The sequence below is a fragment of the Mobula hypostoma genome, unplaced genomic scaffold (genome assembly GCF_963921235.1).
Source record: "Mobula hypostoma unplaced genomic scaffold, sMobHyp1.1 scaffold_69, whole genome shotgun sequence".
Lineage (NCBI taxonomy): Eukaryota > Metazoa > Chordata > Chondrichthyes > Myliobatiformes > Myliobatidae > Mobula > Mobula hypostoma.
Window position 1 is genome coordinate 168330 of NW_026948182.1, and position 24553 is coordinate 192882.

Sequence of the window (24553 nt, forward strand, 5' to 3'; positions counted from 1 at the left end):
GAGGGGGACAGAAGGAGAAAAAAGACAGAGACAAAACAGGGAAAAATAATAATGATAATAAATAATAAATAAGGGATGGGGTACAAAGCAGAGGTGGGGCATTAACTGAAGTTAGAGAAGTCAATGTTCATGCCATCAGGTTGGAGGCTACCCAGATGGAATATAAGGTGTTGTTCCTCCAACCTGAGGGTGGCTTCATCTTTACAGTAGAGGAGGCCGTAGATAGACATGTCAGAATGGGAATGGGATGTGCAATTAAAATGTGTGGCCACTGGGAGATTCTGCTTTCTCTGGCGGACAGAGCGTAGGTGTTCAGCAAAGCTGTCTCCCAGTCTGCATCGGGTCTCGCCAATATATAGAAGGCCACATCGGGAGCACCGGATGCAGTATATCACCCCAGCCGACTCACAGGTGAAGTGTCGCCTCACCCGGAAGGACTGTCTGGGGCCCTGAATGGTGTTAAGGGAGGAAGTGAAAGGGCATGTGTAGCACTTGTTCTGCTTACAAGCATATGTGCTGGGTGGGAGATCGGTGGGAAGGGATGGGGAGGACGAATGGACAAGAGAGTCGCTGGGATTGTGTGATGGGACGGAGCAGAGGGAGATTCACTCTGTGTCTGACCCCGGGAGTGTGTGATCGGACGGTGTGGAGGGAGATTCACTCTGTGTCTGACCCCAGGAATGTGTGATGGGACGGTGTGGTGGGAGATTCACTCTGTGTCTGACCCAGGGAGTGTGTGATGGGACGGTGTGGAGGGAGATTCACTCTGTGTCTGACCCCAGGAATTTGTGATGGGACGGTGTGGTGGGAGATTCACTCTGTGTCTGACCCCAGGAATGTGTGATGGGACGGTGTGGAGGGAGATTCACTCTGTGTCTGACCCCAGGAGTGTGTGATGGGATGACGTAGAGGGAGTTTCACGCTGTGTCTGACCCCGGGCGTGTGTGATGGGACAGTGTGGAGGGAGCCAGACATATTTATATACTATTTCCCTATTTTTCTCCCTCTTTCCTTCTGACTATACCTCTTGCACATCCTCTGGATTCCCACCCCCCACCCCCCGTCTTTCTCCCTGGACCTCCTATCCCATGATCCTCTCATATCCCTTTTGCCAATCACCTATCCAGCTCTTGGCTCCATCCCTCCCCCTCCTGTCTTCCCCTATCATTTCGGATCTCCCCCTCCCCCTCCAACTTTCAAATCCCTTCCTCACTCTTCCTTCAGTTAGTCCTGACGATGGGTCTCGGCCTGAAACGTCGACTGTACCTCTTCCTAGAGATGCTGCCTGGCCTGCTGCGTTCACCAGCAACTTTGATGCGTGCTGTTTATTATCAAAGTTCTTATTTGTCACCATATACTACCCTGAGATTCATTTTATTGCAGTCATTTACAGGACAATTAATCAATATAGCAGAATTTATGAAAAACTATATAAAAACAAAGACTAACAAACAAGCAACGTGCAAAGGAAGGGAAATTTGTGCAAATAAAATATTAAATAATAATGACACGAGTTGTAAATTATTTGAAAGTGAGTCCGTAGGTTGTGGAATCAGTTCAGAGATGATGTGAGTGAAGTTATCCACGCCGGTCAGGAGTCACCCGTGTCTCAGAAAAAAACCCGCCATCATCGGGCCCTTCCTGTCCGTGTAATTCCCCGGCATGAAACGTAAAAGTTGCCCGTGAACGCAGCAGGCCAGCCAGCATTACGTACTCCCGGGATAATCCCACCCCGGGACACCGGTGTCCCAGACTGAGCCCCGGCCCCCGGGCTCTTCCTGTCTGTGTCATTCCCCGGGGTCTCGGTCCCGCACATCCGGCGGAAGTAGCGCCGCTGGACAGGAGACAGAAATACGTCACCACGGGAGAACAGTGAACGACACACAGCGCGAGCCTGAAGCCAGTTCCGTTAAAAACCGTTGGGAATTAAACCTGGCGCCCGGCCATTAAAGGTAAGGGGAAGGTGGGGGGCGGGGAGTTAAAGGGGAGGGCGGGGAATCGGCCAAAATGTCGGCATCCCGCGGGCGGGAATGTTCACACATTCAGATGTTCACACGGTCACTGTCAGTCCGGGTCTGGGTTCCTGCAGAGATCTCAGTTCCTCCTCCCCGGTCTCACTGAACCGATTCAACCACAGACTGAAACAAATGAGCGAATAAAGATGAAATAAACAGAATACACAACAGTGTCAGTAACAGGGGACTGGGGTTAATGTTTCAACAACACTCACAGACAAATATCACCAGAAAACCCACGGATCCGCTGATATTTTATTACATTGTACATTAACACAAGCACTCACTCGATCCGCTCCAGACTCGGGAGGGTCAGTATGAGGCGATGGAGAGCAGGGACAGATCTGTCTGTCAGCGAGTTTGATCCCAGTTCCAGCTCCGTCAGTGATGGGTTTGTACTCAGAGCGGAGACGAGATCCTCGGCACCAGAATCTGTGAGATCGACATTCCACAGCCTGGAGATGAGAGAGAGTGAGGGTGAAGGACACAGAGAGACAGGAGACGGTACAAATCCCCAGTGTTTATCAGTAACACAATTACTGATCACATTAATGTTCAGTGTCAGACACCCAGTGACTGTAAACACAATCTCCCACAGTCTGGTACTTACCCCAGTTTCTGTATTTTACACTCCGGGTTCCTCAGAGCCACGGACACCAGTTTCACTCCTGAATCTCCCAGTTCATTACCACTCAGTCTAAACACAAACAGACAAAGTGATTCAAACCGTGGGTCTGAGGGAATTTCTCTCACTCGGATATTCAGGAAACATTAAACCCTTCTGTAAATCACTGATCGGAGTTCCCATCACTGTCAATGTCCCTCACTGCCCAGCTCCAGGCTATTCACCGAATGTCAGTAATTTAGTCTGTCGGTGTGACCCTGTAAACTCCACATATTCCGTCTCATTCCCCGATGGTTAGAAACGTGTTCCTGACATGAGAGGGTCGGAAGGGGCAGGGATAAGAGAGATCCCACAGGAGAAGGGTAACGGGTAAGAGGAATCCCACAGGAGGAAGGGGGATGGCATTTGTCACAATTCATCACAATCTGATTTATCACAGGTTTACCCAAATTCCTTTACATTGAAACAACGCATGAAACATGAAACAACATGAAACAACAGTTTCACAGTTCAGACTGAGAGATAAATCAAGTGACCTTAAATCCTGGCACTTGTGCAGCCCGGGTCCCAGCCGCTGGATTCCTTCACACTGAATGTTGCATCTCTCCAGATTGAGGTGTTTTATTGTATCACAGAGTCCGATGACATGAGACAGGACAGCACAGTCAATCGGGGTTAGTGTTATTCCACTGAATGAAAGTGTTTCCACAGATCCCAGTGTGGCCTGAGCCAGTCCACGATTCTGAGATTCAAACAGGTAGTGCAATGTGTTCAGGAGGCTCCTTCTACCAGCTTCACTCCATGTGTTTCCACTCTGACGTTTAACCTCCTCCTTCACCCAGTCAATCACCCGGCAGGTTGTTTGATGAGGAAATGGGCCCAGAAACTCCTCCAGGCCCCGAGCTGTCATTGGGTTGGAGAGACCAGCAACAAAACGGAGAAATACCTCAAATCGCCCATCTGTCGTGCTGTGGGCTTCAGTGAGGAATTTCAGGATATCCTCGGGATGTAGATTCAGGAATTGTGCGATAGCAGCTACAAACTCTTGGATGGTGAGGTGTGGGAATGTGTACACCACACACCGGGCAGAATCCTCTCTCTCCAAAAGCTCCATCAGGAACCCGGACAGGAACTGGGAAGGCTGCAGATTATATTTGATCAAATCTCCATCTGTAAACACAATTTTCTTCTGGGACACTCCTCTGAAGGCCATCTGACCAAGACTGAGAAACACATCACGGGGTTTCTCAATCTTACGGCCATGGTTTTTCAGGATGTTGTAAATATAGTAGGAGTACAGTTGGGTGATGGTCTTGGGAACTCGCTGCGGGTTCCTGACTCTTTGTGTGAAGAAGGGGCCCAGTGCCAGAGCGAGGATCCAGCAGTAGGAGGGGTTGTAGCTCATGGTGTACAGGATCTCGTTCTCCTTCACGTGTTTGAAAACAGCTGCTGCCACCGTCTGATCTTTAAAATGCCTGATGAAATACTCCTCCCGTTCCTTCCCAACAAATCCCAGGATTTCAGCACAGACACTGATCTCTGCCATTTCCAATAAATGTAACGCAGTGGGACGGGTGGTCACCAGCACTGAACACCCTGGGAGCAGCTTGTGCTGGATTAAACTGTACACAATGTCAGACACCTTGCACTTGAATTCAGGATCTGTGCATGTGGACCGAGGTTCTGTGTCTCTCCGACTGTCAGCAAAATCAATTTTGTCATTGAATTCATCCAAACCATCGAATATAAACAGCAATCCCTCTGGGTTCTTCCAGACCTCTCCGAGCAAATTCCCAAAGTAAGGATACTGATCCAGAATCAGTTCCCTCAGGTTTATTTGACAAGTGAATGTGTTTAAATCCCGGAATTTGAAACTGAAGACAAACTGGAACTGTTGGTATATTTTCCCTGTGGCCCAGTCATAAACAATCTTTTGTACCATTGTTGTTTTCCCGACCCCCGGGACTCCGGCCACTGCTGCCGAACTCCCAGATTTGGATTTACTCCGGGAAAAGCTGCTCTGGAACAGCTGATCAGTCCGGATTTTTTCCAGCTCTCTGTGGAGATGTTCCTCTCTCCACTCCTCGTGGTCTCTGCCTCTTGCCAGCAGCTCATGTTCCACCAGTCTCCGATCTCTAACAGTAGAAATGACCGTGAGCTCAGCGTATCGATCAACCAGCTGGAAAACCTTCACCTTCTCCCTCATCAGGATCGTGTTGACTCTCAGTGATTCAGTTTGTACCCGCAGAGTCTCCTTGTGTTTCTGTTGAACATCTTCCATGGGAACAGGCAGTGGACAAACTGTTAGATGCCTCAACTCAGAACTCAGTATTTAAGCACACAAGAGTTAGCTCAAAGCTATTGCATTAATTGGATTCATCAATGGATGCCCGTACAGTAAAGTAAATTCCATTAACAGACCCCTGACTGGACAGAGAGCCTGGTCCAGATAAACACCAGATCATCACATTTCACAATTAACTGTGCTGTGAAGGTGAGAATTTCCCCGATAGTTCACTGTCCCCCAAATGTCCCGTACTGGACAACCTCCCACTACTGTCACAGCTGTTATTTATTCCTGTGGAAGAAACTTTTAATCCCCAGTGTTGATGTGGCGTATAGAGATGGAGAAAAGGGTAGTGGGCATTCTGTAAAAGGAACAGGTCGGGGAATCACAACACCCCCTCCCCTCTCACCATCACTGATTCAAAATACAAAGTGGTAGCTTTGCTGATCAGCACCTGCACTGTGGGTGGGTGGTTGGGGTGTGTGGGATCATAAAGTGTGTTCGAATCCTGTCATGGTTGTTTGGACCCTGTCTGGACCCTGCCAGGAGTGTGTGGGATCCGACAGAGTCTCAGGACCCTGTCAGGGGTGTGTGGGGTCTCACAGTGTGTCAGGACCCTGTCAGGTTCGTGTGGGGTTGCACTGTTTGTCAGGACCCTGTCATGGGTGTGTGGGGTCTCACAGTGTTTTAGGACCTTGTCAGAGGTGTGTGGGGTCTCACAGTTTGTCAGAACCCTGCCTGGAGTATGTGGGGTGTCACAGTGGGTCAGGACCCTGCCAGGGACGTGTGGGTCACACAGTGTTTTAGGACCCTTATAGGGGTGTGCGGGGTATCACAGTGTGTCAGGACGCTGTCAGGGTTGCGTGGGGTCTCACAGTGTGTCAGGGCTCTGTTAGATGTGTGCAGGGTCTCAGAGTGTGTCAAGAACATGTCAGGGACATGTGGGGTCTCGCAGTGCGTCAGGACCCTGTCAGGAGTGTGTATGGTCTCATGGTGTGTCAGGACCCAGTCAGGGATGTCTGTGGTCTCAGTGTTTCAGGACACTGTCTGGGGATATTTAGGACACTGACAGTGGCGTTTGGTGTCTCACAGTGTGTCCGAACACTGTCAGGAGTGTGTGGGGTCTCACAGTGTGTGAGGACCTTGTCAGTTGTGTGTGGGTCCGGACAGTATGTCAGGAACCGGTCAGGTGTGTATGGGTTCTCTCAGTGTGTCAAGACCTTGTCAGACATGTGTGGGGTGTCACAGTGTGTCAGGAACCTGCCAGGGACGTAAAGGGTGTCACAGTGTGTCAGGACCCTGTCAGGGGTGTGTGGGGTCTCACAGTGTGTCAGGACCCTGTCAGGGGTGTGTGGGGTCTCACCGTGTGTCAGGACCCTGTCAAGGGTGTGTGGGGTCTCACAGTGTGTCAGGACCCTGTCAGGGACTTGTGGGGTTTCACAGTGTGTCAGGAACCTGTCAGGGACGTGTGGGGTCTCATGGTGTTTCAGGACCCCGTCAGGGGTGTGTGGGGTCTCACGATGTGTCAGGACCCTGTCAGGGACGTCTGTGGTCTCACAGTGTTTCAGGACACCATCCCAGCTGATTTAGGACACTGAGAATGATGTGTTGTGTCTCACAGTGTGTCCGGACCCCGTCAGGAGTGTGTGGGGTCTCACAGTGTGTGAGGACCTTGTCAGTTGTGTGTGGGTCCGGACAGTATGTCAGGAACCGGTCAGGTGTGTATGGGTTCTCACAGTGTGTCAAGACCTTTTCAGATGTGTGTGGGGTGTCACAGTGTGTCAGGAACTGCCAGGGACGTATAGGGTGTCACAGTGTGTCAGCACCCTATCAGGGACGTGTGCGGACTCACAGTGTGTAAGGACTGTGTAAGGACTCTGTCAGGTACTTGTGGGGTTTCGCAGTGTGTCAGGATGCTGTCAGGGGTGTGTGGGTCTGATGATGTATCAGGACCCTGTCATGGATGTGTGGGGTCTCACAGTGTGTCAGGACCCTGTCTGGGGTATGTGCTGCCTCACAGTGTGTCAGGACCCTGTCAGGGGTGTGTGGGGTCTCACAGTGTGTCAGTACCCTGTCAGGTGTGTGTGGGGTCTCTCATTGTGTCAGGACCCTGTCAAAAGTGTGCGGGGTATCACAGTATGTCAGGACGCTGTCAAGAATGTATGGTGTCTCACAGTGTGTATGGACGCTGTCAGGGACTTGTGGGGTTTCACAGTGTGTCAGGACGCTGTCATGTGTGTGTGGGGTATCTCATTGTGTCAGGAACCTGTCAGGGACGTGTGGGGTCTCATGGTGTTTCAGGAACCTGTCAGGGGTGTGTGGGGTCTCACAGTGTGTCAGGACCCTGTCAGGGGTGTGTGGTGTCTCACAGTGTGTCAGGACTCTGTCAGGTGTGTGTGGGGTCTCACAGTGTGTCAGGACCCTGTCAGGGGTGTGTGGTGTCTCACAGTGTGTCAGGACTCTGTCAGGTGTGTGTGGGGTCTCACAGTGGGACACGATCCTGTCAGGGGTGTGTGGCTTCTGACAGTGTGTCAGGACCCTGTCAGGTGTGTGTGGGGTCTCACAGTGGGACACGATCCTGCCAAGGTTGTGTGGGGTTTCACATTGTGTCAGGACCCTGTCAGGGACATGTGGGGTCTCAGAGTGTGTCAGGACACTGTCAGGGACGTGTGGGGTCTCAAAGTGTGTCAGGACACTGTCGGGGACGTGTGTGGTCTCACACTGTGTCAGGACCCTGTCAGGGGTGTGTGGAGTCTTACGGTGTATTAGGACTCTGTCAGGTGTGTGTGGGGTCTCACAGTGTGTCAGGGCCCTGTCAGGAGTGTGTGGGGTCTCATGGTCTGTCAGGACACTGTCAGGGATGTCTCTGGTCTCACAGTGTTTCAGGACACTGTCTGGGGTGATCTAGGACACTGACAGTGGTGGTGTTTAGTGTCTCACAGTGTGCCAGGACCCTGTCAGGGGTGTGTGGGGTCTCACAGTCTGTCAGGACCCTGTCAGGGGTGTGTGTGGTCTCACAGTGTGTCAGGACCTTGTCATGGGTGTGTGGGGTTTCACAGTGTGACAGGACCATGCTAGGTACTTGTGGGGTTTCACGGTGTGTCAGGACGCTGTCAGGGGTGATTTAGGACACAGAGTGGTGTGTGGGGTCTCACAGTGTGTCAGGACCCTGTCAGGGTGTGTGTGGTCTCACAGTTTGTCAGCACACCGCCAAGGTTTTTTGGGGTCTCACAGTGTCAGGACCCTGTCAGGGACATGTGGTGTGTCACCGTATGTCAGGAACCTGTCAGGGGTGTGTGGTGTCTCACAGTCTGTCAGGACCCTGTCAGGGGTGTGTGGGGTCTCACAGTGTGTCAGGACACTGTCAGGTCTGTGTCGTGTCTCACAGTCTGTCAGGAACCTGTGAGGCGTGTGTGGGGTCTCACAGTGTGTCAGGACACTATCATGGAAGTCTGGGGTATCACAGTGCTTCAGGACACTGCAAGGTGTGTGTGGGTTCTCACAGTCTGTCCGAAACCTGTCAAGGGTTTGCAAGGTCTCACAGTGTGTCAGCACCCTGTCAGGGACGGTTGGGGTCTCACAGTGTCTCAGGACCCTCTCCGGTTGTGTGCGGTCTCACAGTGTGTCAGGATCCTGTCAGAAGTGTGTGGTGTCTCACAATGTGTCAGGACCCTGTAAGGGTTGTGTAGGGTCTCATTGTCATACTGTCATACTTCTGGGGTTTCACATTGTGTCAGGAACCTGTCGGGGTGTGTGGGTTATCACAGTATGTCAGGACGCCCAAAAGAGTGTGTGGTGTCTCGCAGTGCGTAAGGACCTTGTCAGGGACTTGTGGGGTTTCACATTGTGTCAGGAGTGTGTGGGGTCTTACGGTGTGTCAGGACCGTATCAGGGGTGTGTGGGTTCTTACAGTGTATAAGGACACTGTGAGGGGTGTGTGGGTTCTGACAGTGTGTCAGGACCCTGTCAGGGTTGTGTGGGGTCTCACAGTGTGTCAGCACCCTGTCAGGGACGTGTGCGGACTCACAGTATGTAAGGACTCTGTCAGGTACTTGTGGGGTTTCACAGTGTGTCGGGAACCCGTCAGGGATGTGTGGGGTATCACAGTATGTCAGGATGCTGTCAAGAGTGTGTGGGGTCTCACAGTGTGTATGGACCCTGTCAGGGACTTGTGGGGTTTCACAGTGTGTCAGGAACCTGTCAGGGACGTGTGGGGTCTCATGGTGTTTCAGGACGCCGTCAGGGGTGTGTGGGGTCTCACGATGTGTCAGGACCCTGTCAGGGACGTCTGTGGTCTCACAGTGTTTCAGGACACCATCCCAGCTGATTTAGGACACTGAGAATGATGTGTTGTGTCTCACAGTGTGTCCGGACCCCGTCAGGAGTGTGTGGGGTCTCACAGTGTGTGAGGACCTTGGCAGTTGTGTGTGGGTCCGGACAGTATGTCAGGAACCGGTCAGGTGTGTATGGGTTCTCACAGTGTGTCAAGACCTTGTCAGATGTGTGTGGGGTGTCACAGTGTGTCAGGAACTGCCAGGGACGTATAGGGTGTCACAGTGTGTCAGGATCCTGTCAGGGGTGTGTGGGGTCTCACAGTGTGTCAGCACCCTATCAGGGATGTGTGCGGACTCACAGTGTGTAAGGACTGTGTAAGGACTCTGTTGGGTACTTGTGGGGTCTCACAGTGTGTCAGGACCCTGTCTGGGGTATGTGCTGCCTCACAGTGTGTCAGGACCCTGTCAGGGGTGTGTGGCGTCTCTCATTGTGTCAGGACCCTGTCAGAAGTGTGCGGGGTATCACAGTATGTCAGGACGCTGTCAAGAATGTATGGTGTCTCACAGTGTGTATGGACGCTGTCAGGGACTTGTGGGGTTTCACAGTGTGTCAGGACGCTGTCAGGGGTGTGTGGGGTATCTCATTGTGTCAGAAACCTGTCAGGGACGTGTGGGGTCTCATGGTGTTTCAGGAACCCGTCAGGGGTGTGTGGGGTCTCACAGTGTGTCAGGACCCTGTCAGGGGTGTGTGGTGTCTCACAGTGTGTCAGGACCCTGTCAGGTGTGTGTGGGGTCTCACAGTGGGACACAATCCTGTCAGGGGTGTGTGGCATCTGACAGTGTGTCAGGACCATGTCAGGGTGTGTGGGGTCTCACAGTTTGTCAGCACCCTGCCAAGGTTGTGTGGGGTTTCACATTTTGTCAGGACCCTGTCAGGGACATGTGGGGTCTCAGAGTGTGTCAGGACACTGTCAGGGACGTGTGGGGTCTCAAAGTGTGTCAGGACACTGTCGGGGACGTGTGTGGTCTCACACTGTGTCAGGACCCTGTCAGGGGTGTGTGGAGTCTTACGGTGTATTAGGACTCTGTCAGGTGTGTGTGGGGTCTCACAGTGTGTCAGGGCCCTGTCAGGAGTGTGTGGGGTCTCATGGTCTGTCAGGACACAGTCAGGGATGTCTCTGGTCTCACAGTGCTTCAGGACACTGTCTGGGGTGATCTAGGACACTGACAGTGGCGTTTAGTGTCTCACAGTGTGCCAGGACCCTGTCAGGGGTGTGTGGGGTCTCACAGTCTGTCAGGAACCTGTCAGGGGTGTGTGTGGTCTCACAGTGTGTCAGGACCTTGTCATGGGTGTGTGGGGTTTCACAGTGTGACAGGACCATGCTAGGTACTTGTGGGGTTTCACGGTGTGTCAGGACGCTGTCAGGGGTGATTTAGGACACAGAGTGGTGTGTGGGGTCTCACAGTGTGTCAGGACCCTGTCAGGGTGTGTGTGGTCTCACAGTTTGTCAGCACACCGCCAAGGTTTTCTGGGGTCTCACAGTGTCAGGACCCTGTCAGGAGTGTGTGGTGTCTCACAGTCTGTCAGGACCCTGTCAGGGGTGTGTGGGGTCTCACAGTGTGTCAGGACACTGTCAGGTCTGTGTCGTGTCTCACAGTCTGTCAGGAACCTGTGAGGCGTGTGTGGGGTCTCACAGTGTGTCAGGACACTATCATGGACGTCTGGGGTATCACAGTGCTTCAGGACACTGCAAGGTGTGTGTGGGTTCTCACAGTCTTTCCGAAACCTGTCAAGGGTTTGCAAGGTCTCACAGTGTGTCAGCACCCTGTCAGGGACGGTTGGGGTCTCACAGTGTCTCAGGACCCTCTCCGGTTGTGTGCGGTCTCACAGTGTGTCAGGATCCTGTCAGAGGTGTGTGGTGTCTCACAATGTGTCAGGACCCTGTCAGGGTTGTGTAGGGTCTCATTGTCATACTGTCATACTTCTGGGGTTTCACATTGTGTCAGGAACCTGTCGGGGTGTGCGGGTTATCACAGTATGTCAGGACGCCCAAAAGAGTGTGTGGTGTCTCACAGTGCGTAAGGACCTTGTCAGGGACTTGTGGGGTTTCACATTGTGTCAGGAGTGTGTGGGGTCTTACGGTGTGTCAGGACCGTATCAGAGGTTTTTGGGTTCTTACAGTGTATAAGGACACTGTGAGGGGTGTGTGGGTTCTGACAGTGTGTCAGGGCACTGTCAGGGGTGTGTGGTGTCTCACGCTGTGTCAGGACCCTGTCAGGGATGTGTGGGGTCTCACAGTGTGTCAGCACCCTGTCAAGGACGTGTGGTGTCTCACAGTGTGTCAGGACCCAGTCAGGAGTGTGTCGGGTCTCACAGAGTTCCAGTCCCCTAACAGGGGTGTGTTGGGTCTCACAGTGTGCCAGGACCGTGTCAGACGTGTGCAGGGTCTCACAGTGTGTCAGAAACCTGTCATAGCGTGTGGTGTCTCACAGCGTGTCAGTACCGTGTCAGGCGTGTGTCGGGTATCACAGTGTGTCAGGACCCTGCTAGGAGTGTGTGGGGTCTCACAGTGTGTCAGGACACTGTCAGGGACGTTTGGGGTGTCACAGTGTGTCGGGAACCTATCATGGTTGTGTGGTGTCTAAGAGTGTGTCAGGACCCTCTCATGGATGTGTGGGGTCTCACAGTCTGTCAGCACCGTGTCAGGGACGTGTGGGGTCTCACAGTGTGTCAACACCCTGCCAGGGTGTGTGGGGTCTCACAGTGTGTTTGGACACTGTCAGGGACGTGTGGGGTCTCACACTCTGTCAGGACCCTGTCATGGATGTGTGGGGTCTCACAGTGTGTCAGAACCCTGTCAGGGGTGTGTGCGTTCTCACAGTGTGTCAGGACCCTGTCAGGGATGTGTGGTGTCTCACAGAGTGTCAGGACACTTTCAGGGACATCTGGGGTCTCACAGTGTGTCAGGACCCTGTCAGGGGTGTGTGCGGTCTCACAGTGTGTCAGCACCCTGTCAAGGACGTTTGGGGTATCACAATGTGTCAGGACCCTGTCAGGAGTGTGTGGTGTCTCACCGTGTGTCAGGACCCTATCAAGGATATGTAATATCTCACAGTGTGTCAGGACCCTGTCAGGTGTGTGTGGGTTCTCACATTGTGTCAGGACTCTGTCAGGAGTGTGTGGTGTGTCAGGGCCCAATCAGGTTTGTGTGGGTTCTCACATTGTGTCAGGACTCTGTCAGTAGTGTGTGGTGTGTCAGGGCCCAATCAGGTTTGTGTGGGTTCTCACAGTGTATCAGGACACTGTCAGTGGTGTGTGGGTTCTGACAGTGTGTCAGCAACCTGTCAGGTGTGTGTGGCGTTTCACTGTCTGTCAGGAACCTGTCAGGGGTGTGTGGGGTCTCACAGTCTGTCAGGAACCTGTCAGGTGTGTGTGGGGTTTCAGAGTCTGTCAGGAACCTGTCAGGGGTGTGTGGGGTCTCACAATGTGTCGGGACCCTGTCAGGGGTGTCTGGGGTCTCAGAGTGTCTCAGGACCCTGTCAGGGGTGTGTGGCGTCTCATGGTGTGTCAGGACACTGTCAGGTGTGTGTGATTTCTCACAGTGTGTCAGGACCCTGTCAGGTGTGTGTGGTGTCTCACAGTCTGTCAGGAACCTGCCAGGGGTGTGCGAGGTATCACAGTGTGTCAGGACCCTGGCAAGGGGGTGTGGGGTCTCACAGTGCGTTTGGACACTGTCAGGGACGTGTGGGGTCTCACAGTCTGTCAGGACCCATTCATGGATGTGTGGTGTCTCGCAGTGTGTCAGGATCCTGTCAGGGGTGTGTGGTGTCTCACAGAATGTCAGGACACTTTCAGGGACATCTGGGGTCTCACAGTGTGTCAGGACCCTGTCAGGGGTGTGTGGGGTCTCACAGTGTGTCAGCACCCTGTCAGGGACGTTTGGGGTATCACAGTGTGTCAGGACCCTGTCAGGAGTGTGTGGTGTCTCACCGTGTGTCAGGACCCTATCAAGGATATGTAATATCTCACAGTGTGTCATGACCCTGTCAGGTGTGTGTGGGTTCTCACATTGTGTCAGGACTCTGTCAGTAGTGTGTGGTGTGTCAGGGCCCAATCAGGTTTGTGTGGGATCTCACAGTGTATCAGGACACTGTCAGTGGTGTGTAGGTTCTGACAGTGTGTCAGCAACCTGTCAGGTGTGTGTGGGGTCTCACAGTCTGTCAGGAACCTGTCAGGGGTGTGTGGGGTGTCACACTGTGTCAGGACCCTGTCAGGGATGTCTGTGGTCTCACGGTGTTTCAGGACCCTGTCAGGGGAGTGTGGGGTCTCCCAGTGTGTCAGCACCCTGTCAAAGTTGTGCAGGGTCTCACGGTGTGTCAGCACCCTGTCAAAGTTGTGCAGGGTCTCACAGTGTGTCAGGACCCTGACAGGGGTGTGTGTGGTCTCACAGTGTGCCAGGCCCCTTTCATGCATATGTGTCGTCTGACAATGTGTCCGGGACCTGTCAGGGGTGTTTGGGGACTCGCAATCTGTCAGGACGCTGTCAGCAGTCTGTGGGGTTACACCGTCTGTCAGGACCCTGTCAGGGACGTGTTGGGGGTGTCACAGTGTGTTAGGACCCTGTCAGGAGTGGATGGGGTCTCACAGTGTGTCAGGACATTGTTAGGGTCTTGTAGGGTCTCACATTGTGTCAAGACCCTGTCAGGGGTGTGCGGGGTCTCACAATATGTCTCGACTCCGTCAGGGGTGTGTGGGGCCTCAAAGTGTGTCAGGACCCTGTCAGGAGTGTGTGGTGTCTCACCGTGTGTCAGGACCCTATCAAGGATATATAATATCTCACAGTGTGTTAGGACCCTGTCAGGTGTATGTGGGTTCTCACATTGTGTCAGGACTCTGTCAGGAGTGTGTGGTGTGTCAGGGTCCACTCAGGTTTGTGTGGGTTCTCACATTGTGTCAGGACTCTGTCAGGAGTGTGTGGTGTGTCAGGGTCCACTCAGGTGTGTGTGGGTTCTCACAGTGTATCAGGACACTGTCAGTGGTGTGTAGGTTCTGACAGTGTGTCAGCAACCTGTCAGGTGTGTGTGGGGTCTCACAGTCTGTCAGGAACCCGTCAGAGGTGTGTGGGGTCTCACAATGTGTCAGGACCCTGTTAGGTGTGTGTCGGGTGTCACACTGTGTCAGGACCCTGTCAGGAACGTCTGGGGTCTCACAGTGTTTTAGGACCCTGTCAGGAGTGTTTGGGATTTCCATTCAATGTATTTGGCTGTGATTGGGAGCGTAGGAAAACATTGATTGTGTATATATTTACTTTAGAGAATGTGAGAATGGGAGAAATGATGTTCTTCAATAATCAGGGAGTGTATCTGTTTGATATTCAGAAATGGTTGTGGGAAATTCACTGTCGTGTCTGTTCCCTCGGCAAACAACATGAGGATTAGTGAAGAACAAGCTTGTGGCGATTTACCAAACCCATGGTGCAGGGAAACTGAGAGTTTTCATTGACCGGATGTGGACTGGAACATCATTAACAGAGGTGACAAAGACATGAGTAGTTTGTAAACTTCCTGATTCATCTATCTCTGGTCCCAGATTTAAATTATTGTCTTTGGGATTTGTTCTTGTAAATGAAAGAGACTGAACCAGGATTCTGGCCGAGATTCCTTATATTTCTGTTAAGAGCTTCGAATAATCAGTGAAACATGGGCTGATGCAATGTTAATCAGTTTTGTGATATTTATCTTTCTTACGCTCTCTCCTCTGTCCAACGCAGTCTGCGATGATGAAGCCCCACAATCTCTGAGCCCATGCACTGCCCCGGGCTCTATTTTCACTGACGTGATGGGCTTATGGATGTAGTGAGCTTCCCATCCAGATGGTCACAATTTGACAAATTCTAATATTATTTACAGATAGTATCAGTCCTTTGCACCTTCCTTGCCGCGATCCCACAACTCTCGGTTTAAATGTCCTAATTCCCATCTCTCACCCTTCTACAGTGTCCATCACACAACACCGGCAGACAGGAATTTCAGCTTCTGTAGACTGAGCTGAGGAATTTGTCCCCCAATCTCACCCTCTCTAACACTGTAGCAGTGTTTGCACCAGGGAGTGCAGATGTGAACACAGCAGTGTTCATATGCTGCTCTGTGGTTGAACAGACCGGTTGGGATGTTACCTGCTTTTCTAACTAAAGTGCTGCTATTGTTACTATTCTGTGACTGGAACTTCAGTGCACGCCCAACTCTAAGAAAGGATAATCTGCAGGAACTGGGGGAGTTTGGAAAATGGTTAAGGATGAGGCTGTTCAGGAGGCTGGCTGGGAAGAGAAGGTTTTGACTGTTTGGTGTGTTTTTTTTTCCATTCTCCGGATCGCCTCCTTCTCCACTCAGACTCCGGTGGGGATCTGTAGTTGCAGGTCCCAGAGCGGTGTGACCACTTTAGTCAAGCTCGCCAGCTCTCTGCCTCTTTCCTCAAAATGTTCTTTGAAATCTCTCCCTCTAGGAAACATGTTTCCCTGTGTCTCACTGTGTTCTCTGTCACAGTGCCAACATTTACCTGGTCAGATCCTTGTGGCTCAACAACTTAACGACCCGATGTAAAGTCCCACCGTTGGTGGAAACAGAGGTCAGGTTTCAACATTATGAACTCTGCTTCGGCCACATCTGGGCCATTGCGAACCGTTCCAATCGTCCCACTACCGGAGGGATTTTGAAAGTTTTGAGAGGGAGCAGACGAGATTCACTAGGATGCTGCCTGGTTTAGAGGGCATTTGCTACCATGAGAGGTTGGAGAAAATTAGATTGTTTTCTCTGGATCATCGGAGGCCGAGGGAGCTCTGACACAGGTTGACAACATTATGAGAGGCTTAGATAGAGTGGACAGAGAGAATAGGTTTCCTGGGGTTCAAATGTCTATTACTAGAGGGCCTGCAGTGAAGGTGAGAGGGGGTTGGATTAAGAGGTATGTGAGGGATAGTTTTTTTTTTAAATCAGAGAGTCATGGATGCCTGGAAAGGTGGTAGAGGCAAATTGTTAGAGACTTCTAAGAGACATTTGGAGAGGCACATGGATGTAAGGAAGATGGACGCATATGGACATGGTGTAGGAAGCAGAGATTAGAGCTTGGGTGTGTCTGATTTACTTCTTAGCTGTTTCGGCACAATATGATAGGCCTAATGGCTTATCCCCGTGTTATACTCTGCAATGTTCAATGCACGGTCACTTACCTTTCAGCTCACTGAGAAACTCTAGTAAAAGTTGAGCGGGAATTGGTCGATGGGAGGGATCACAACCTGATGAATTTAAACAAATTGAGGAAATCATTTTTGTAAATTTGTAAAGTGTGCTGTGTTGTGATCCAAATTTAAATTAATCGCTGATATTATCTCACCATATATCTGTACTTCCTTCAGTATTTTCTCCAAATTTGGGACACAATTCCGCATTTTCACAAAGGTTTCCCACATCACCCTCCGGGCGTGGGAGCCTTTCTCCATCACCAGGCTCAGGAGGAGTTTAGAGCTGTCCGCCCGCTCTCCCTTATCAGCGAGATCAGAGATTTTCTGTGTAGAGTAACAGTGAACATATTGGGGACTGACAGATTCACACAGAGAATGAGAAGTAAATGATGTGCTCTGTAATGGGATCACACTGAGCAGTCACCCGGACGGGTGCTGATCCTGTCTGGACATGGACTGTACATTCTGAGTGCAGAGCACACGGAGAGACATTCACCGTGAACCTGGTCCACCAGTCAATGAGATCCTGGCTGGTCTGTGACCGCTTCATTGACGTGGCTCCAAATCCATCAATAATTCCTCACCAGATTTGACAGTGTAAAACAGAAATCAGAAAATATTTATCACAGATGAAGAGATAAGTCACGAGGGTTTTTATAACAGAATGAACAGTCACAGAGAAGTTGCAGAGAAGACGATGTGATTCATCTCCTGAATCCGCCAGTGTTCAACATGACAGCGGATTACTGGCTGACACTTGACGCCTTTCCTTTGCCTTTCCCAGTGGAAGTTTATTCAGTGATTACACATTACAACATGACAGTATTCCCCGATTCACACTGTTTGCAGTTACAGATTGTAACGGAATCATCTGCACCCAGAACAGAACACATTCGAGCTCCTGTGCCATCCATTAATAATGCCCCAGTTCTCACTGACATCCTGTCGTCACGCTGTACAGTCTTCCCAGAATGAAAGTTCCTGCCATATTTCCATTTAAACTCCTTTATTGCAACCTCATACAATTGTTACCTGCTCCCCTCGCTCTGAACATTAAGCCGCCACTGGAGTGTTTACACCTTTTTTAATCATTTCTTCAGATTCACAGTTTTAATAATTATATATATTCATTTCTGATTTGTTTTTATGCTTCATTATCCGCTGAGTCAGAGTTCCGACACCCATCTGTGATGTGTGGAAATTCAAATCCATTCTCCCTCCCACTCACCCGATGTTCCTCTCCACTGAACTGATTCTCGGCCGTTAACGCCAGGCTCACTCCGTGCACCCCTCCTTCCATCGCCTGCTCCAGCCTGTCCCGGTAGAAATCCGTCAGCTGCAGCAGCTGGGAATCATTCCAGCCTGCCAGGAGCTCGGTGATCGCTGAGCTCGGACCTGTGAAGCACAATGGTGAAAATTAAAGACATTACCGACCCCATATTGGGCAGCGACTTTCTCCCTGGAACCTGAAGATCACTAAATAATAAAGGCATCTGTTAGTCTTACGAGACCATGGATCTGCACCTGGAAAGTCTTCACTCTCCAGGGTTGGTCAAGGCCTGGTCAAGGTTGTATGGAAAACAGGCAATTGACCATGCTGCAAGTCTCCCCTCTCCACGACACTGATGTTGTCCAAGGGAAGGGCATTAGGACCCATACAGCTTGGCACCAGTGTCATCACAGACCAATGTGTGATTAAGTGCCTTGCTCAAGGACACAACACGTTGCCTCGGCTGGGGCTCGAACTCACGACCTTCAGGTCACTAGTCCAATGCCTTAACCACTTGGCCTCGTGCCCACAAGATCACCAAATACAGTCCGAATATATATACATTGGTTGGGGGGGGGAGAGGAACGGGCTTGGGCCGGGGGCGTGCGTGCTGGGGGGCACCGGGTGTGTGGGAGGGGTATAGTTCCATCTGTGGAAGGCTGCTCTTTCGGGTCCCCGGGAATATACCTCCGTGTTTGGAAAGGACTCTGCTTATTTCTGAGAATATAGTAACCCATCACCATCACTCTCCTGGTACTGCCCATCACCACTGCTTTGCCCTGGGTTACTGTCTGCAATTCTGGTCAACCCCTTCCTCGGAAAATCTCTGGGATTTCTCACAAATTTCTGGAGGTACTCAGCAGGCCAGGCAGCATCTACGGTGGAGAATAAACAATCAACATTTTGGGCCAAGGCCCTTCATCAGACTGGAAATGAAGGGACAAGAAATTCTAGATATTGTCAGATTACTTTCTATTCCCTGTGGTCCTGATTTGAAACGTTAACTGTTTATTCCTCTCCATGGATGCTGCCTGACCTGCTGAGTTCAGCCAAAATTTTGTGTGTCTTTGTGCTGCTCGAAACTTCCAGCATCTGCAGAATTCCTGTGCTCTGGAACACCTCACTGTTTTAATGTGTATCTCAATCTTCTGGAGGAGCAGGAGCAGACGGTAATTGTACCCCTTCCACATGTGACTGTGTTTCCCCCAGAGATAGTAACTCTCTCTCTCATCTCTGCTCAGTTTTCACAAATATTTTGTGACTTGCCGATATTGAATTAAATCCAGACACGTAGTCAAGGCAATATTTATAAATTAAAATAATTCGCCAACATACCCGTGTCCTTTCCCGATGTTGACATCACTGGAACTCCTCCACTGCTCGCTCCGTTATCCATTTTGAGGACAGTTCTGGTCAGATTTTTATGCTTTGTAACAAACAAAATTAACAGAATATTCAGATATTATTTGAGGTGTAAATGAGAGCACTTTAACTGAGTCGCTCTCTTCCAACCATCTTGGGCCTATCCACCGAACACTCGACATGGCCTGACCTACCCACGTCCAGCTACCCACAGCCACACAATGCCCATTTCCACTCTCTCCATGGATTGTACACTGGGCCAGGATTCTCCAGGGTATCTGTTCGCTAATTTGTAGGCATTTCTGTTTTAGGAACCAATCCTGTGTCTTGGACCGGGAGTGATGTGTCAATGGAATGGTTAGACAGGTTGAGCAGACTGCTTTGGTCCTCCTACCACTGGTGGCGCTGTAGTGAATAATGGACAGCTGTTACAGCAGTGTGGGGTGAAACATTTCTGTGACCAATGGGACATCTATTCCTCTTGTCACTGAATTATACAGATTTCTCAGTCACACCTGATTCTCCCCGTCTCATTTCAGTTTAACATCGCCTGGCGTTGACGCTTCTGGCAATATACGGTTTGAGTCTATATAGAAACCCTCTGACATCCTGAACAACGCAAAATCACCCACAACTTCGCGACATTTTGTCCTGAAGCACTATAGTTTCTCCAGCAGGACTTTATACCATAATTAACGCCTAAACTCCGGTCAAGCTTTCTTTGAGGATTCAGATGGCTATTATCAGAGTTACATGACACTTGTTAAACACAATGTAGACCCGCCATGCATCCAAAAGAGCAAGCTGACAAAAACGTATTTAAAATAGATAAACCAAATACTAGAATTATTCAACGAAACAGACAGTCTGTTAATATTTCAGGTGGAAAACCCTGTATCAGAGCTGAGCCTGTGTGCAGGAGCCATGCATCTGTTCTCTATCTGCATTGTATTCTGCCTTGTATATTTATGATGCTTTTTATGGTAACTGGTCACATCGGGGGGGGGGGGGGGTAAACGCGAAGGGATCAGTTACATATTTATGCTTTGTTCGGCGCAGTATTCAGCCGGGGGGCGTATCTTCTGTAATCATCGGCTCGTTTACGCGGAGGTTACACTTGTGTACTTGTACGCGTCTTTGCTTCAAGGTTGTACGTTTGCTGATTGCTAATAAAGGATCGAGTACATACCTTTGACTTTTGAAACAACCTTTATTGGAGCCGAGGGCGCGTCATACAAGTATATCAAGTCCGTGGGTGTCGCCAGCAATGACAACTTGGTTTGGTTAGACTTGGCCGCTACAGATGTTCCTCAGTTTGCTAATCATTTTAAATACTATCTGTTTATATGACACATTTCCTTTATATAGTTCTTTATTTTAGCAGCGAAAAAGTTATCAAATTGGATGCCCTTCTCCTTGGATTTGCACGCACAAAATCGCGGCAGTTCTGCGGACGAAAACGCCTTGTTAATGAGAGAGATCAAGGAGATTGGCCAGACTGATATAATCTGACAGGAAGGCGACAGTAACTGAAATAACCATGCGTCCAACAGTGGGGTGCAGAAGGGCGTCACTGAACGCCGAACATTGATTGTGGACGGGGTAGAGCAGCAGGAGACCCCGAACACTCTCTCAGTGCCCACATCATTAGCTACAAGATGGACAAAATAAAATGCCCACTGAGAGTAGCCTTCCATATTTATTTAAACTGCCGGTGTGTTTTCTTGCTGGGATTTTTATTTTATCACTGACAGATACACAGCGTCTTTGCTTAAAAAAAAACACAGAATAAAAAAAAATACACGAATTCATTAATCCACAATACTGAACTGGTAGAAACACTAGAAATACTACCGTAATAAAACACAACGACATTTCCGCTTATAGTGTCTGTTCTTAATTGGTGCTAGACTCCTGCGAATCCGAGCATCTGAATTTCATAGGCCCTACCAGTAAGTAATTACACGCTGAGCAATGTTTAGTTGATAACTCGCTCATAAACCTCAGCTTCAGCCTATTCAGTTTGTAACGCCGCACCCTGTTCCACAACGCTTATGTTAAACCACAGAAAGACTCATTTTGATTGAACGCGTCTTTCTAACAAGTGGTCCGAGCCAGAACTAATACTTCAGTGCAAGCGGTACAAAGGTTACGTTTCTCTCGAATATTTGAACTGTTTCGGAGAGGAAGAACAACCCGCCTCCTGGTCCGCTCCACTGGTGCCGTCGCTTTGATTTATTGTTCACCTTAGGACCAGTTTATTGTCAGATGATAATCCTCAGCGACAGCTCAGGGCAAAGATCGCCCTGGTTTTATTGCACAGGGACAGGGAAAGGAAGGGCGCTCTGAACTCTGATGAAATATTATGTATTTGGAATAATGTCTTTTGAACAGGAAGCATTCCCTTTCTCCAGATTTTACTGTGCTCCCTCTGCCTGGAGCTGACTTCAAGGTCACCCTGTTTATAAAGAGCCATTTTTAACAGTTGTCCGCAGTTGGACCATTACAGTAACTGAGCAACTGTGCCGAAATAAGCGTCTCCCAGTGATAACAAATGGCCAAAGTCGACAGCGAGATAAGGACGCCCTTCCCCTTCAGTTTATTGCTCACTGACTGGAAACAGGTTACCATGTCACAGCAGCAATCGTATGAAATTATGATCATTTCCCGGCGGCGAATTTACCTGGCAAACCATTTACTTCACACATACATCAACCGGCATCGCATTTATTTACAAATACTTATACCGTTCCTCCTCAGAGAACGATGGGAAAAAAAAACATTAAATTCACTGCGTTTCTTATCTCTCAGTGTGCGCTGCTAGTATGTTGAATTAGTAACCGGACATTCACCCCTCAGTCCTGTTCTGCCATTCACAACAGGACTGGGATCTCAGTGGCACATCCCTGCGACCGCCTGGAATAATTCACTCCCTTGTCATTCTCGAATCTGTGCGCTGCGGAATTAAACATATTGGGGAAAAAAACTCTGCTTGTCTTTTCCCTTGAAAACTGTTCCACCTCATCTATCTTCACCTGTTTCAGCTTCCCCGGGAAGAGCAACTGATAGTATGTATACGGTAGAAAAGTCAGAAATACTTGCCGTGACGAATAGGGTTATTAGAGCACCATAACACAGCCCAGTACAGTTCCTGTTCTTAGCTGGTGCTGGACCCCGAGTCTGTTTTCAGTGAATCCAAGCATCTAAATGTTATGTCCCTAACAGTAAGTGATCACACCCTGAGCAATGATCAGTTGATAACATGCTCATAAACCTGAACGTCAGTTTATTCAGCTCGTAACGCCGCACCCTGTTCCACAACGCCTGTAGTGAAAAACGCAAAGACTCATTTTCTTTGAATGAGCCTGTCTAACATGTGGTTCGAGCCAAAAGTACTACTTCAGTGCGCCATGCAATGATTACCTTTGTCTCGAAAATCTGATCTGCCCCAGGAGGGAGCCCAACCCGCATCCTGGATCGGTTCTGCTGGTGTCGTCGCTTTAATTTATTGTTCACCTTGGGACCGGTTTATTGTCAGATTATAAACTCCAGCGACAGCTCAGGGCAAAGATCGCTGTGGGTTTATTGCACAGAGAGAAGAGAAGGAAGGGCGCTGTCAACTCTTGTAAAATATTATGCATTTGGAGTTTTTTTTTTAACACTGGGCATTCTGTAAGTGCTGCCTGAAGGAGGTAAGTCAATGTCAGCTTGTTTAGAAAGCCAGTTTTAACAGAAGGCCGCAGTTGTACCATTACAGTAATGGGCCGATTGGGGAGCAACTGTGCCGAGATAACCAACTCCCAGAGATAACAACCGGTGAAATTCAACAGCAAGATAGAACGCCCTTCCCTTTCAGTTTATTACTCACTTTCTGGAAACAAGCTACCATGTCTCAGTAGAATCATAAGAAATTATGATTATTTCCCGATGGCGAATTTGCCTGGCATCGCACTTATTTTACAAATACATCAACCGTTCCTCGTCTGAGATCGATGGAGAAACACCAGACATTAAATTCACTTTTTCTCTGATCTCTCAGACTGCGCTGCTGGCATGTTGAAATAGTTATAGGACATTCGCTCCCTCTGTCCTGTTCCGCCATTCTTTATGATCGCAGGCGCACTGCGATCTCAGTGACACATCCCTGCGACCGCCTGGAACAAATCATTCCCTTGACTGTCAATAATCTGTGTTCAGTGGAATTAAACACATTGAAAGAAAGCTCTGCTTCTCTTTCCCTTTGAGGAAGAGAATTCCAAAGACACACTAGTTCCACCTCAGTAAAATAACCTCATCTATCTTCACCTGTTTCATCTCCCCCTACAGCAGCAAACATGTTCTCCACATTCCTGTCTAGTCTCCGCGTGATGTTCAGTGTCCCCAGCAAAGGCTCAGTTCATTTATCTAACCACTAGTGGATAAAATCTCCTCTCCTTCATCTAAATAACAGCGAATACAATAAAATCCCCGTCTTTATCGAATACCAGCCAATACAGCGCAGTGGTCAGCATTGAAGCGGACGGGGAAAGCAGCAGAAGATCCCGGGCATGCACTCAGTGGCCACATTATTAGGTACAGGAGGTTCATAGTAAAGTACCAAACGAGTGCAGAATTTGCTATTTTAATTTATGGCCAGTGAGAATTACCACAATATTTGTTAATACAAATATCACTGCCAGATCTACCTCGTCTTCCCTAAAAAAAAACACATACACAGAATAATCGAGCACACAGATCCGTAATGCCGCGCAATTTCAATGATAATATTCATATGGTAGAAATATTAGAAATACTGCCGTTACAAGTGGGCTTATTGAAACACCATAACACTGCCGAATACACTCCTTGTTCCTACCTGATGCAGAACTCCTGTCTCTGGTTTCAGCGAATCCGAGTATCTGAATTTTATGGGCACACGCTGAGCAATGTTCAGTTGAAAACACGCTCATAAACCTGAACTTCACCCTGTTCGGCATGTAACGCCAAACCTTGTTCCACAACACTTGAGTTAAACCACACAAAGACTCATCTTGCTTGAATCAGTCTTTCTAACTTGTGGTCCGACCCAGAATTAATACTTCAGTGCGCGAATTTTAACCATCTCCAGAGAGGAATCACAACCCGCATCCCGGTTCCGTTCGGTTGGTGCTGTCGCTTTGAGTTATTGTTCACCTTGGGATCAGTTTATTGTCAAATTATAAACTCCAGCGACAGCGCAGGGCAAAGATCGCTGTGTTTATTGCACAGAGACAGCAGAAGGAAGGGCGCTCTCAACTCTGATGAAACATTATAAATTTGGAATAATGTTCTCTTTTGAACAGTGGACATTCCCTTTCCCAGATTTAACTGTGCCCCCGTAGCCTGGACCTGCTCTGATTTTAAGTTGGCCCATTTAAATGCGATCGTTAACAGTTGTCCGCCGTTGTAACATTAGGGTAATGGACAACTCGGGAGCGGCTGTGCCAAGATTACCATCTCCCAG

General features: G+C 49.6%; 2 protein-coding genes across 2 annotated transcripts; one reads left to right on the top strand and one right to left on the bottom strand.

Moving 5' to 3' along the window:
* Positions 1 to 1945: 1945 nt before the first annotated feature.
* LOC134341488 (NACHT, LRR and PYD domains-containing protein 3-like) lies at positions 1946 to 23761 on the bottom strand. The gene is made up of 9 exons (XM_063039358.1): positions 22495 to 23761; positions 19045 to 19135; positions 17668 to 17834; positions 16592 to 16763; positions 16428 to 16493; positions 3177 to 4914; positions 2626 to 2712; positions 2303 to 2470; positions 1946 to 2138 (listed from the first exon to the last, which is right to left on the bottom strand). Exons 1-9 carry the CDS (start codon positions 22540 to 22542, stop codon positions 2051 to 2053), a joined length of 2625 nt encoding a protein of 874 aa, XP_062895428.1. The 5' UTR covers positions 22543 to 23761; the 3' UTR covers positions 1946 to 2050.
* On the top strand, positions 4921 to 16421 carry LOC134341489 (keratin-associated protein 5-2-like). The gene is given in 3 exon segments (XM_063039359.1): positions 4921 to 7281; positions 7284 to 7352; positions 7354 to 16421. Coding segments are annotated over 3 exon segments (987 nt in total). The 5' UTR covers positions 4921 to 6840; the 3' UTR covers positions 7831 to 16421.
* Positions 23762 to 24553: the final 792 nt, after the last annotated feature.